Source organism: Mytilus californianus, unplaced genomic scaffold (assembly GCF_021869535.1).
Source record: "Mytilus californianus isolate M0D057914Y unplaced genomic scaffold, xbMytCali1.0.p SCAF_3, whole genome shotgun sequence".
NCBI classification, from domain to species: domain Eukaryota; kingdom Metazoa; phylum Mollusca; class Bivalvia; order Mytilida; family Mytilidae; genus Mytilus; species Mytilus californianus.
This window is the reverse complement of record NW_026262679.1, coordinates 97149180-97163353: the sequence shown is the minus strand read 5'-3', so window position 1 is coordinate 97163353 and position 14174 is coordinate 97149180. Positions and strand designations below refer to the sequence as shown.

Sequence of the window (14174 nt, the reverse complement as noted above, 5' to 3'; positions counted from 1 at the left end):
GGTACCCCATGAATAGTAATGAATCCAAAGTATCCATAATTTTCACCTGCATTCTTAGTTTTATTTTTTCAAGATATACATGTTGGCAAACAAAACTAGAGGCTCTCAGGAGCCTGTGTCGCTCACCTTGGTTTATGTGCATATTCAACTAAGGACACTCTCCAATATTGTAGACGATAATAGAATTCATGACAAAAATCTCTGCTTTGTTGATCTTGTATTGCTGATCATTTCTTCTGTTTAGATTCTCTATATCTTCTTTAGTTTTTGCTCAAAACACAAAAGAGGGTAAAAAAAAATCCTCATTTAAGGGCAATCACTCCTATAAACTACTAACTATATCGGCAAAATTTGACTTGTTGGTAGATCTTGCCTTGCTGATCATTTTTGAGATTTAAAGTGTCTATTTATCTATTACAATTTTTATCATATAAGGCAAAACACAAAAAAATAAACTGCTTCGCTGAGCGCAGCTAGATACGCCCGCAGAGGTCCAACCCTGAACAGTTGGGGCAAAAATGGACACAATATTCAAGCTTGATTCAGGTCTGAATTTGGATTGTAATTAAATATTTGACATATTATAGGTTTCTGAATAAATGTAGTCAAAGAACTTGAAATTGGTTATATGAACTGAATTTATATTCAATTAAAGATTTCTTGCTGTTGTGCAATACTTAGTAAATCTGTTGTCAGACTATAAACAAATATAGTTCAATTAATTCTCAATGTCATATTAGAAATTTATGAAAATAAAAAGGGAGCTTACATCAATACATATAAACAATTCACCAAAGTTTCATGAGAATTGGTGACAGCATTTTTGAGTTATTGTCCGAAAACTGGAAAATCAACCCTTTTTTAATGAATAAAACCCCATAACTCAGAAATGTAAAATGTAAAATTTATAAAATTCTAAAGGGAGCTTACATCAATACATACAAACAATTCACCAAAGTTTCATAAGAATTGCTGAAAGCATTTTTGAGTTTTTGTCTGAAAACTGGAAAATCCCCCCTTTTTTTATGAATAAAACCCTGCAACTCGGAAACATAAAATCTTAAATTTATAAAAATCAAAAGGGAGCTCATGTCAATAGATATAAACAATTCACCACAATTTCTTGCAAGTTGGTGAAAGCATTCTTGACTTATTGTCCGAAAACTGGAAAATCCCCCTTTTTTCAATGAATAAAACCCCATATCTTGGAAACGTAAAATTTAAATTTAAAAAAAACCAAAAGGGAGCTCACTTCAATAGATATAAACAATTCACCAAAGTTTTATGCAAATTGGTTAAAGCATTTTTGAGTTAATGTCCGACATGTTGACGACGGACAGACGGACGGACAGACAGACGGACGGACAGACGGACAACGGTATACCATAATACGTCCCGTAAACGGGCGTATAATAAAAATGGTAAAAATTGTCATTAAAGGGCAATAACTCCAATAAGGAGTTGTTGGACGATTTCCTCCATATTGTCTTAATTGAAGATCTTATCTTGCTGATCATTTTTGCTTATTTAAGTTTCTATCTATCTATTATTTTAAGATATAAGGCAAAATCGCAAAAAAATGGTAAAAATCATCATCAAAAGGGCAATAACTCTAATATGGAGTCAACTCCCGATTTCACCCATTAGACTTCTTTTTAGAACTTGTCTAGCTGATCATTTTAGCATTTTAAAGTTTCTCTCTATCTATTATAGTTTCAAGACAATAGGCAATAAAATGCTTCGCTGGGCGCAGCTTGATACGACCGCAGAGGTCGAACCCTGAACAGTTGGGGCAAGTATGGACACAACATTCAAGCTTGATACAGCTCTGAATTTGGATTGTGATTAAATATTTGACACAGCATAGGTTTCTGACACAGAAAGAATGTGGTCTAAGAACTTCAATTTTTTTAATTTACCTATTATGGTCCAATGTCCAAAATCAAAATACATGGTTAGATTCAGCATATCAAAGAACCCCATATATTCAATTTTTGTTGAAATCAAACAAAGTTTAATTTTGGACCCCAACTTGGACAAACTTGAAAACTGGTCCCATAATCAAAAATCTAAACACATGTTTAGATTCAGCATATCAAAGTACCCGAAGAATTCAATTTTTGTTAAAATCAAACTAAGTTTAATTTTGGACCCTTTGGACCTTAATGTAGACAAATTTAAAAAACGGGACCCTACATTAAAAATCTAAAAACACAGTTAGATTTGGCATATCAAAGAACCCCAATAATTCAATTTTTGATGAAATCAAACAAAGTTTAATTTGGACCCTTTTGACCTCAATATGAACCAATTTGATAGCGGGCCCACAAATAAAAAATCTAAATACATGGTAAGATTCAGCATATCAAAGAACCCCATATATTCAATTTTTGTTGAAATCAAACAAAGTTTAATTTTGGACCCCAATTTGGACCATCTTGAAAACTGGGCCAAAAATCTAAAATCTAAATACATGTTTAGATTCAGCATATCAAAGAACCCCATATATTCAATTTTTGTTGAAATCAAACAAAGTTTAATTTTGGACCCCAACTTGGACCAACTTGAAAACTGGTCCCATAATCAAAAATCTAAACACATGTTTAGATTCAGCATATCAAAGAACCCCAAAAATTCAATTTTTGTTAAAATCAAACTAAGTTTAATTTTGGACCCTTTGGACCTTAATGTAGACCAATTTAAAAAACAGGACCCAAAATTAAAAATCTAAATACATGGTTAGATTTGGCATATCAAAGAACCCCAATAATTCAATTTTTGATGAAATCAAACAAAGTTTAATTTTGGACCCTTTTGACCTCAATATGAACCAATTTGATAGCGGGCCCACAAATAAAAAATCTAAATACATGGTAAGATTCAGCATATCAAAGAACCCCATATATTCAATTTTTGTTGAAATCAAACAAAGTTTAATTTTGGACCCCAATTTGGACCAACTTGAAAACTGGGCCAAAAATCTAAAATCTAAATACATGTTTAGATTCAGCATATCAAAGAACCCTATATATTCAATTTTTGTTGAAATCAAACAAAGTTTAATTTTGGACCCCAACTTGGACCAACTTGAAAACTGGTCCCATAATCAAAAATCTAAACACATGTTTAGATTCAGCATATCAAAGAACCCTAAGAATTCAATTTTTGTTAAAATCAAACTAAGTTTAATTTTGGACCCTTTGGACCTTAATGTAGACAAATTTAAAAAACGGGACCCAAAATTAAAAATCTAAATACACGGTTAGATTCGGCATATCAAAGAACCCCAATAATTCAATTTTTGATGAAATCAAACAAAGTTTAATTTTGGACCCTTTGGACCTCAATGTGGACCAATTTAAAAACGGGGCCCAAAATCCAAGAATTCAAGAATAAAACCCCATTGAAATTGATCAAGAAATAAGCAATTCATACGAAGTATCTTCTTTTGCACAATACTGTGCAATTGAATATTTCTTGCTATTGCGCAATACTGTACAATTGACAATTTCTTGCTATTGCGCAATATTGTGCTATTGGATATTTCTTGCTATTGCGCAATACTGTTAAATTGAAGATTTCTTGCTATTGCGCAATACTGTGCAATTGAAGATTTCTTGCTATTGTGCAATACTGTGCAATTGAAAATTTCTTGCTATTGCACAATACTTATTATATAATAATTTACACATCCTGTTTGGTGTGTATCTCCTACCATATCATTATTATTTGCTTTTAAATATAAATCAGAAATAACCAACTTAAAATGGAAAATTTTAAAAGAAAAAAAAAAAAAAAAAAAATCCCCCCCCCCCAATTTTTTGAACCCCCTTATGATTCATCACCCCCAAACTCAATCCCAGCCTTCCCTTTGTGGTATGGTACCTTGCAGTACAATTTCAGAGAGATCCATACACTTGAACACAAGTTATTGTCTGGAAACTAGAAAAATGCTTATTTTTGGCCCCTTTTTGGCCCCCAATTCCTAAACGTTTCGGGCAATTACCCCCAAACTCAGTTCCAGCTTTCCCTTTGTGATATGGAACCTTGTAGTACAATTTCAGAAATATCCAAACACTTACACACAAGTTATTGTCATGAAACTAGAAAAATGCTTGTTTTTTGCCCCTTTTTTGGCCCCTAATTCCTAAAATTTTGAGGCAATTACCCCCAAAATCAATTGCAGCCTTCCCTTTGTGATATGGAACCTTGTGGTACAATGTCAGAGAGATCCATACACTTACACACAAGTTATTGTCTGAAAGTTACAAAAATGCTTATTTTTGGCCCCTTTTTGGCCCCTAATTCCTAAACTGTTGGTACCATAACCCCCAAAATCAATCCCAACCTTCCTTTTGTGGTATTGAACCTTATGGTGAAATTTCATGGAGATCCATTCACTTAAACTAAAGTTAGAGTGCGAAAACCAATGTGTCTTCGGACGACGCCGGACGACGACGACGACGACGACGCCAACGTCATACCAATATACGACCAAAAAATTTTTAATTTTTGCGGTCGTATAAAAATGGTTAAACTTTGTCATTTAAAGGCAATAACTCCTATAAGAAGTCGTCTGACAGTGTTGATGTATATGGACAATTGGTAGAGCTTAACATTCAGAACATTTTTGCTCAAGTCAGATTTTCTCTATTTATAATGGTTTTCGAAATAATAGACAAAACTTGCATCATCAGGCACAAATTAATCTAGATACCCTAATGATGAGTGTGGCCAAGTTTGGTTAAATTTGGTCCAGTAGTTTCAGAGAAGATTTTTGTAAAAGTTGACAGTAGACGACTGACAACGAACGACGGACATCAAGTGATGAGAAGAGCTCACTTGGCCCTTTGGGCCAGGTGGGCTAAAAAGTTAAGCACTTAATGAACCCATAGGTTTTAACTCTCTATAGTGACAGGAGCCAAAAATATTTTGTAAGAATTTCGTGAATCCAATCTCCCATGAGGAAGTAAGAATCTTTTCTAAAATACTGTAAAGAACTTCTGAATAATTTTAAATCTTGATATTTCTCTGAAATTAATTCTATCAAAACTTTTGATTTTTCAACCCTGTATATCACCATTCCGCATGTGAAATTGAAAAACCGTCTAAAAGAAATAATTCACAATGTTTTTCAATACAAAAATGGTGGCATACACTTTAAATTTATTACTTTGGGATACCATATGGCAAATTTTGTGAAAAGTGAACAAAAAGGTAACACACAAGTGATCAGTATGCTGGATTTTCTTATTGACAACATATTTGTTGAATTTGGAGGAAGACTTTTTCAACAAATTGTTGGCATTCCTATGGGAAGGAAGTGTGCGCCTCTCCTTGCTGACCTCTTCATATTTTCATATGAGTCTGAGTTCCTTCAGACACTTGTGAAAAAACAAGAAGATCAAAGAAGTCAGATCATTTAATTTCACATTCAGATATACTGATGATGTTCCATTAACAATCCAAATTTTTCTGATTGGGTTCCATTAATATATCCTCCAGAACTAGAAATTAAGAAACAACAGACACGGCTTCCTCCGCCTCATTTTTAGACTTATACCTCAAATTTGACATAAGCGGTCATATCAGTATCAGAATCTATGACAAATGAGGCGATTTTAACTTTGAAATTATCAATTTCTCCCACCTTAATAGCAATATACCAACTTCATCTGCATATGGGATATACATTTCCCAACTCAATTGGTATTCAAGAGCTTGCAGCTGCTACTCAAGATATAAAACGTCACCAGTGTCTGAGCAGAAAGTTGATGAACTAGGGTTATGTCAAAGAAATCTCGTCCTTTTTCTATAAAAGTTCATCAGAAGATATCAAGACCTTGTTGATAAATATTCCGTATCAACTTCACAAATAATACATGATGGTCTTGACATATAGATTCTAGGTACTGATGTTTCAAGTAGTCACTGAACCATGAAAATGAGGTCAAGGACCATGTACATATGACAGACAGAAACTTCATAACATAAAGCATCTATATACAAAGTATGAAGCATCCAGGTCTTCCACCATCTAAAATTTTAAACTTTTAAGTAGTAAGCTAACGCCGCCGCCTGATCACTATCCCTATGTTGAGCTTTCTTCGACAAAAGCCGCAGGCTCTACAAAAACTGTGAAAGAGGGTGCGTTAATTTTCAATAACTTTTCTGTAATTTTTTAACATATCACAGACAAAGAAAGGTCTTTTGTCATCATCTCAGTAGTAAGTGCTTCAGCACTGTTATGATTTATAACATAAATTTTCATAAGGAAAGCTCCAAAGTGAACCATAAATTTTTCTATAGATCTTTGCAAATAAATCCTATAATTCAAGACACAACATTGTATTGTCATGTTATTTCAAATTATACTTGTAGTTAATATGAAGCATAATTAAATGAGAATACAAGAATTTAAAATTTCAATTTCCACTTTTCAGCTCATCTAACAGCTCACTGGAAAAATCAATTTGCCACACAGGTCCACAATTTATCCTAACAAATACTTAATTATTGAAGATTAATTTTCGCTTTATTTGTTTTTTCCAGTAGTTAGTGTTATATTATTATTTAACAATTTGTAATACATACTTGTCATAAGCCTGAGCAATAAGTTGAGAACATGCTTCAAATTCCTTTTCCAATTCTGCTTTATGATTGGTAAAATTGTTGTCTATTTTTCCTTTTTCTTGATCTAAATCTGTAAAAAGTATAAAAAAAATCATTTTTCTCCATTACACAACATGGACCCTTCATTTCAAATATTTAATCTGGGCTAGAACAAAAGACAAAAATTTTAATCATTTAATTTTTTTTTTCTTTATGATGAATAAAACAGAAATAGTTCAAATGATCATAGAGGAACTAATCAAAGAAATCGACATCTAATAATATTGAATGAGTGACCTAACAACACATTAATTCAGGAATTTACTTAACACATGAGTGAACTATCATGTTGTTCTGTCACAAGTTGAATATTTTCCTAAATCTTGGAATAGTTATTCTTTTTATTACATTGACTTTTCATGTAAATAAAGTAGATAAACAGCTGCGCTATGAGCGCATGATACGCCTGTCGCATTTTTTACGAATAAAGTTCAAAAACTTCTCAGTGTCATATCAGAAATTTGTGAAAAACTAAAGGTAGGTTATCTTAATTGATGTAAACCAGTCACCAAAGTTTAATGAAAACTGATCAAAGCACTTTAAAGGTATTGTCCAAAAACTAGAAAAATCACCCCTTTTTTATGAATAAAATCCCATAACTCGGAAGTGTAAAATCTAAAATTTATAACAATTGCAAGGGAACTTACATCAATAATTATAAACAATTCTTTAAAGTTTCATGAGAACTGCTGAAAGCATTTTTGAGTTATTGTCTGAAAACTGGAAAATCCCCCCTTTTTTTTAATGAATTAAACTCCATAACTCGGAAACATAAAATCTAAAATTTATAAAAATCAAAAGGGAGCTCATGTCAATAGATATAAACAATTGACCAAAGTTTCTTGCAAATTGGTGAAAGCATTTTTGAGTTATCGTCCGAAAACTGGAAAATCCCCCTTTTTTAATGAATAAAACCCCATAACTCAGAAACGTAAAATCTAAATTTTATAAATACGAAAGGGAGCTCACATCAATAGATATGAACAATTCACCAAAGTTTTATGTAAATTGGTTGACGCGTTTTTAAGTTAATGTCCAACATGTTAACGACGGACAGACAGACGGACGGACAGACGGACAACAGTATACCATAATACGTCCCGTAAACGGGCGTATAAAATTGTAAGGAACTATCTCTTTTTCTACATGCTCTCACTTTGTTTTGATGCAACAGCATTGACAACATCTACGTTGTTGTACTACGTCAAGGTAGTGAAAAATCACAAGCAAAAGTTTAATTTTGCCTGAGTTACTATACAATACCAAAATACCTGTCTGAAATAAACCCTGTGTTCTAAGTTCTTCCCTTGCAGACTGTGATTCCTCTTCTAATTTCTTTAATCTTGTATGTAGCTGTTTCTTAAGTGTCTGTAATATACATTTGTCTCATATAAGACAAATATAGAAACATTTTGATATGAAACTTTAAAATAATCCTGAGGCTCAAAAAAGCTGACCCTCTCATCTGATTCTGTATCAATTTACATTGACATATGACCTAACTTTGATACCGGATGTAAATTAGATGAACTTATAAACAAGAGGCTCTCAAGAGCCTGAATCGCTCACCTGTATTTCAGAGGAGAAGATTTTTAAATGTTAGCAAACTTGATGAACAAATTGTGTAAAATTGTCTTTAAAGGGCAATAACTCCTTAAGGGGTCAATTGACAATTTTGGTCATATTAACTTTTTTGTAGATCTTACTTTGCTGAACATTATTGCTGCTTACAGTTTATATATATCTATAATAATATTCAAAATAATAACAAATAAATGTGTATAGTGTCCACATGTGGACACAGATGATGCCCCCGCTTGCATATCATATAGTTATAAAGGGACATAACTGAAGAACAGTAAAAGTGACACTACCCAAATTTGAACTTGATCTGAGTTTTGTGTGTAAGTCTCATAACATTTGGTTGAGGCTAACTTAAGTAGAGAACAGAAACTAAAAATTCAGCAATTTTTCTATTTATAAAGGGACATAACTCAATAATGGTTAAAGTGACACTACCCAAATTCAACTTCATCTGTGTTTTATCAGTGGAAGTCAAAATTAAACATTGCATTGTATAAAGCATTCATTGTAGTTGATTCAACTATAATCATGGACAAAGGAAGATAACTCCAATTTTAAAAATAACTTGATATTTAGAAGAAAATAAAAATTTTGCAATTTTTTCCATTTATAAAGGGGCATAACTCTAGAACGGTTAAAGTGACGCCACCAAAATTTCAAACTTGATCTGTGTTTTGTGGTAATAAGCATTGTGTATAAGTTTCATAATATTTGGTTGAGGCAAACTTAAGTTAGAGAACGGAAACTAAAAATTTTGCAATTTTTTCCATTTATAAAGGGGCATAACTCTAGAACGGTTAAAGTGACGCCACCAAAATTCATACTTGATCTGTGTTTTGTAGGTAATAAGCCTTGTGTATAAGTTTCATAACATTTGGTTGAGGCAAACTTAAGTTAGAGAACGGAAACTAAAAATTTTGCAATTTTTCCATTTATAAAGGGGCATAACTCTAGAACGGTTAAAGTGACGCCACCAAAATTCAAACTTGATCTGTGTTTTGTGAAAATAAGCATTGTGTATAAGTTTCATAACATTTGGTTGAGGCAAACTCAAGTTAGAGAACGGAAACCAATTTTGGGACGTACGGACGGACGTACGTACGTATGTACGTACGTACAGACGGACAAGGGTAAAACTTAATGCCCCCACCGCTACGGCGGGGGCATAATAAAAACTGCAAAATTTTGTTAAAACTACCAATTCGGTGGCAGCAACTCAACAATGGGTTGTTCGATTTGTCTGATAATTTCAGGGCTGATAGATCTTGACCAATTAAACAATTTTACCCACGTCACAATTTATAAACAAGATACCCTAAGGAACATTTAGTTAAAGTTTGAAGGTAATTGGCCCAGTAGTTTCAGAGGAGAAGATTTTTAAATGTTAGCAAACTTGATGAACAAATTGTGTAAAATTGTCTTTAAAGGGCAATAACTCCTTGAGGGGTCAATTGACAATTATTGTCATATTAACTTTTTTGTAGATCTTATTTTGCTGAAAATTATTGCTGCTTACAGTTTATATATATCTATAATAATATTCAAAATAATAACAAAAAACTGCAAAATTTTGTTAAAACTACCAATTCAGTGGCAGCAACCCAACAATGGATTGTTTGATTCATCTGAAAATTTCAGAGCTGATAGATCTTGACCAACTGAACAAATTTACCCTATATCAGATTTGCTCTAAAAGCTTTAGTTTTTGAGATACAAGCCAAAAACTGCATTTGACCCCTATGTTCTATTTTTAGCCATGGCGGCCATGTTTGTCGATGAATCAAAACTTCGGATACAATTTATAAACTAGATACCCTAAGGAACATTTATTTAAAGTTTGAAGGTAATTGGTCCAGTAGTTTCAGAGGAGAAGATTTTTAAATGTTAGCAAACTTGATGAACAAATTGTGTAAAATTGTCTTTAAAGGGCAATAACTCCTTGAGGGGTCAATTGACAATTATTGTCATATAACTTTTTTGTAGATCTTATTTTGCTGAAAATTATTGCTGCTTACAGTTTATATATATCTATAATAATATTCAAAATAATAACAAAAAACTGCAAAATTTTGTTAAAACTACCAATTCAGTGGCAGCAACCCAACAATGGATTGTTTGATTCATCTGAAAATTTCAGAGCTGATAGATCTTGACCAACTGAACAAATTTACCCAATATCAGATTTGCTCTAAAAGCTTTAGTTTTTGAGATACAAGCCAAAAACTGCATTTGACCCCTATGTTCTATTTTTAGCCATGGCGGCCATGTTTGTCGATGAATCAAAACTTCGGATACAATTTATAAACTAGATACCCTAAGGAACATTTAGTTTAAGTCTGAAGGTATTTGGCCCAGTAGTTTCAGAGGAGAAGATTTTTTAAATAGTTTACGACGACAGACGACAACGACAGACGACGGACAACAACGGACGCCAAGTGATGACACAAGCTCACATGGGGCCCTTCGGGCCCCGGTGAGCTAACAAAATGAATCAGTACATTTTAACTGCTCCAACATGCAGCCTTATCTCAAAAAGTTGTGTCAATAAGAAGGAAAAGCATACTTGTTCTGAAAGTCATCATTATACACTAAAATATCAAAAATCAATTACAAATCTGCTGGAATTATCAAAAACGTCCAGAGAAGACTAATTTTCATGAAATTTACCATTAAAGTCCAAACACCTAAATTTCATGAAAAGTAGGTGAACCAGAATAAAATGCAAAATTGATTTGTTACCAAAAATGCCAGAAAGTACCAATATCCAATGATCACATATCAATGTTCAATGAACTGTAAAATTACAGTCAAAACCATAATTTGGCATATAATTTTAAAAGTTCACACTATAATGAACATGCGGTGGATAGTTGTCTCATTGGCAATCATACCACATCTCCTTATTTTTATATATGTGTATTAATGTCAAGTTGATGTGATTGTAACTTCATGGTTAACTACCTTGACATAAAAAATAACCTGGTACAGGACACACAAATCAACACACGGACAGACAAAGGAACAGAAACATGCACAAACATAGACCAGAAAACACAATGCTCCCTACTATCCTAGGCAGGGCAAATAAAAAGAACAACAGTTTGATTTCAGAATGACTGATGGATTGAAGGGTTGACATGGATAAAATTATTTGCCCTAGAAACTTAGTGTCATGTGTATAATAAAAATGTTCATGCAGATACAGGTCGTATGGAAGTGGACAGCAACTTTAGAATGGTAAACAACTTCACTGAAGGTAAATGAAAATCTGTCCAGTTTGCATTCTGCTTTCATTCAATGAAATTTTCTTAAAATTCAAAATAGAGACAGATTTTTTTTATAAAAAATGTAATTTTTACCTGAAGACATTTTTCATGAGCTCCTAAATTGTCCTTCAAATGATCTGAAATACATCACATTTTTTTTTACAGATTATGCCATAAAAATAAAATGCTGATAAAAGAAATTTGCTTTCACTTAACAATCCTTATATTGTCAAAATGACAAAACGGAAATGTCAATCAGGTTTCAAAAGCTGTAATATTAAATAAATATATAAATATACATTTAAAATTCAACATTACAAGTGAGAGCCTCGTCAGTGGTTGTCTTTTGTTACATCTTAATATTGTAGTTTTTTTTTTAAAGGAAACCTTGACATAAAGAGTAGACACTTGCCTACTGTTGAACAGCGTACTGACCTCTTAATGTCATTAAGGTTTTTGTGTTGTACGGTTGCTGTTTCATTGACATTTCAACCATACATATCCTTTTATTCACATTTCAACATTAGTAGACTGACAAACATTTGTCTTTTTGTGTACAGGTAATTTAACACTGAATTGTACAGTTATGTCTTCAAACATATTGTAGATCAAAGCTTTTGCAAAATACCAGTATAAATACATTTAAGCGAAGAAAAGTAAAAGAGTTAAGAACTAGATCATTGTTATATTTTCAAGTTTCTCTAATTCTGTGGCAATTTAACCCTTTTCAGACTCATTGTATAAAAAAATTTAATTAACGTGTGGTTGCCGATGATCTCAGAAGATGATTGGATGAGTTTAAGGGTCATACCCTTTATCAGCTCACAGGATGAATCAAAATATGCTAACAGATGTTAATTAAATTGACAACTTTGTGGAAAGGTGGAAGACACTCAAGGGGGATTTTCGTTTATCAAAAATGAAAATTTATTTGACAATCATTAGAGAAACAGATTCTCACATAGTTACTCGTGGATTATCGGATTTATCCAATCTCGATAGTTAAATTATCAATTTTAACTATCTGGATTGGATAAATCCGATAATCTGGTACCAATGAAAGAATCTATATTTATCAAATGAATTAAAATATGATCTGGAAGTTAATAAACAAACTAAATAAACTGCTTCGCTGAGCGCAGCTGGATACGCCCGCAGAGGTCCAACCCTGAACAGTTGGGGCAAAAATAGACACAATATTCAAGCTTGATACAGGTCTGAATTTGGATTGTATTAAATATTTGACTTATTATAGGTTTCTGAATAAATGTAGTCAAAGAACTTGAAATTGGTTACATGAATTGAATTTATATTCAATTAAAGATTTCCTGGTGTTGTGCAATACACTCAGCTGTTGCGCAATACTTAGTAAATCTGTTGTCAGACTATAAACAATTAAAGTTCAATTTATTCTCAATGTCATATTAGAAATTTATGAAAATGTAAAGGGAGCTTACATCAATAGATATAAACAATTCACCAAAGTTTCATGAGAATTGCTGACAGCATTTTTGAGTTATTGTCTGAAAACTGGAAAATCCCCCCTTTTTTTAATGAATAAAACCCCCTAACTCAGAAATGTAAAATGTAAAATTTATAAAATTCTAAACGGAGCTTACATCAATAGATATAAACAATTCACCAAAGTTTCATAAGAACTGCTGAAAGCATTTTTGATTTTTTGTCTGAAAACTGGAAAATCCCCCTTTTTTTATGAATAATAACCTGTAACTCGGAAACATAAAATCTAAAATATATAAAAATCAAAAGGGAGATCATGTCAATAGATATAAACAATTCACCACAATTTCTTGCAAGTTGGTGAAAGCATTCTTGAGTTATTGTCCGAAAACTGGAAAATCCCCCATTTTTTAATGAATAAAACCCCACAACTCGGAAACGTAAAATCTAAAATTTATAAAAAACAAAAAGGGAGCTCACGTCAATAGAAATAAACAATTCACCAAAGTTTTATGCAAATTGGTTAAAGGGTTTTTGAGTTAATGTCCGACATGTTGACGACGGACGGACAGACGGACAGACGGACGGACGGACGGACAGACGGACAACGGTATACCATAATACGTCCCGTAAACGGGCGTATAAAAATGAAATGCTGCAATTAGAAATGATGTCAAACCCATGCTCCACAATTTGAATAGATATGGCAAAGTCACTGTAGTGCTGCTTAAAACCCCCTTACTCATATGGAAAAATAGAATAGGAGATGCATAATGGCAGTATATTTAAGATTCATTGAAACAAGGTAATTATCATATAAGGAGTTGTGGATATAAGATGTCTAACCCGTTTGCAGATATGACACTGCCCATGTCTTGCTATGCGAAACTACCAAAACCATTTGGATCATACAGAAAAAGAAATAGGAGGTGCATAATGATGTCAGATACTAAAGATATCATGAAATTTCATTGAAATCCTTATCTGGTTTATAATGATTGCTATATATCACTACTTCAGTAAGCAGGGTTATAAAAAACAATAAAATGAAATGAACATGGCTCTCTGGAAAAAGGTCTTACTGATCAGAAGATTGATAGAACCATTACAAATTGGTGAACTTCATTCTTATACCAACATAAACAAGCTAAACTATGAGCTACTGCTCACTAATGATACCCTAAATAAGTA

At 32.6% G+C, this 14174-nt stretch overlaps 1 protein-coding gene across 1 annotated transcript in view; it reads right to left on the bottom strand.

Moving 5' to 3' along the window:
* LOC127733309 (uncharacterized) overlaps positions 1-14174 on the bottom strand; it is a 41760-nt gene that overhangs the window by 14487 nt on the left and 13099 nt on the right. The window contains exons 5-7 of the mRNA XM_052242680.1: positions 11616-11659; positions 7944-8040; positions 6595-6703 (exon numbers count right to left, since the gene is read on the bottom strand). Of these exons, the coding sequence (XP_052098640.1) occupies positions 6595-6703; positions 7944-8040; positions 11616-11659 (250 nt within the window). The remainder of the gene's footprint in view (positions 1-6594; positions 6704-7943; positions 8041-11615; positions 11660-14174) is intronic.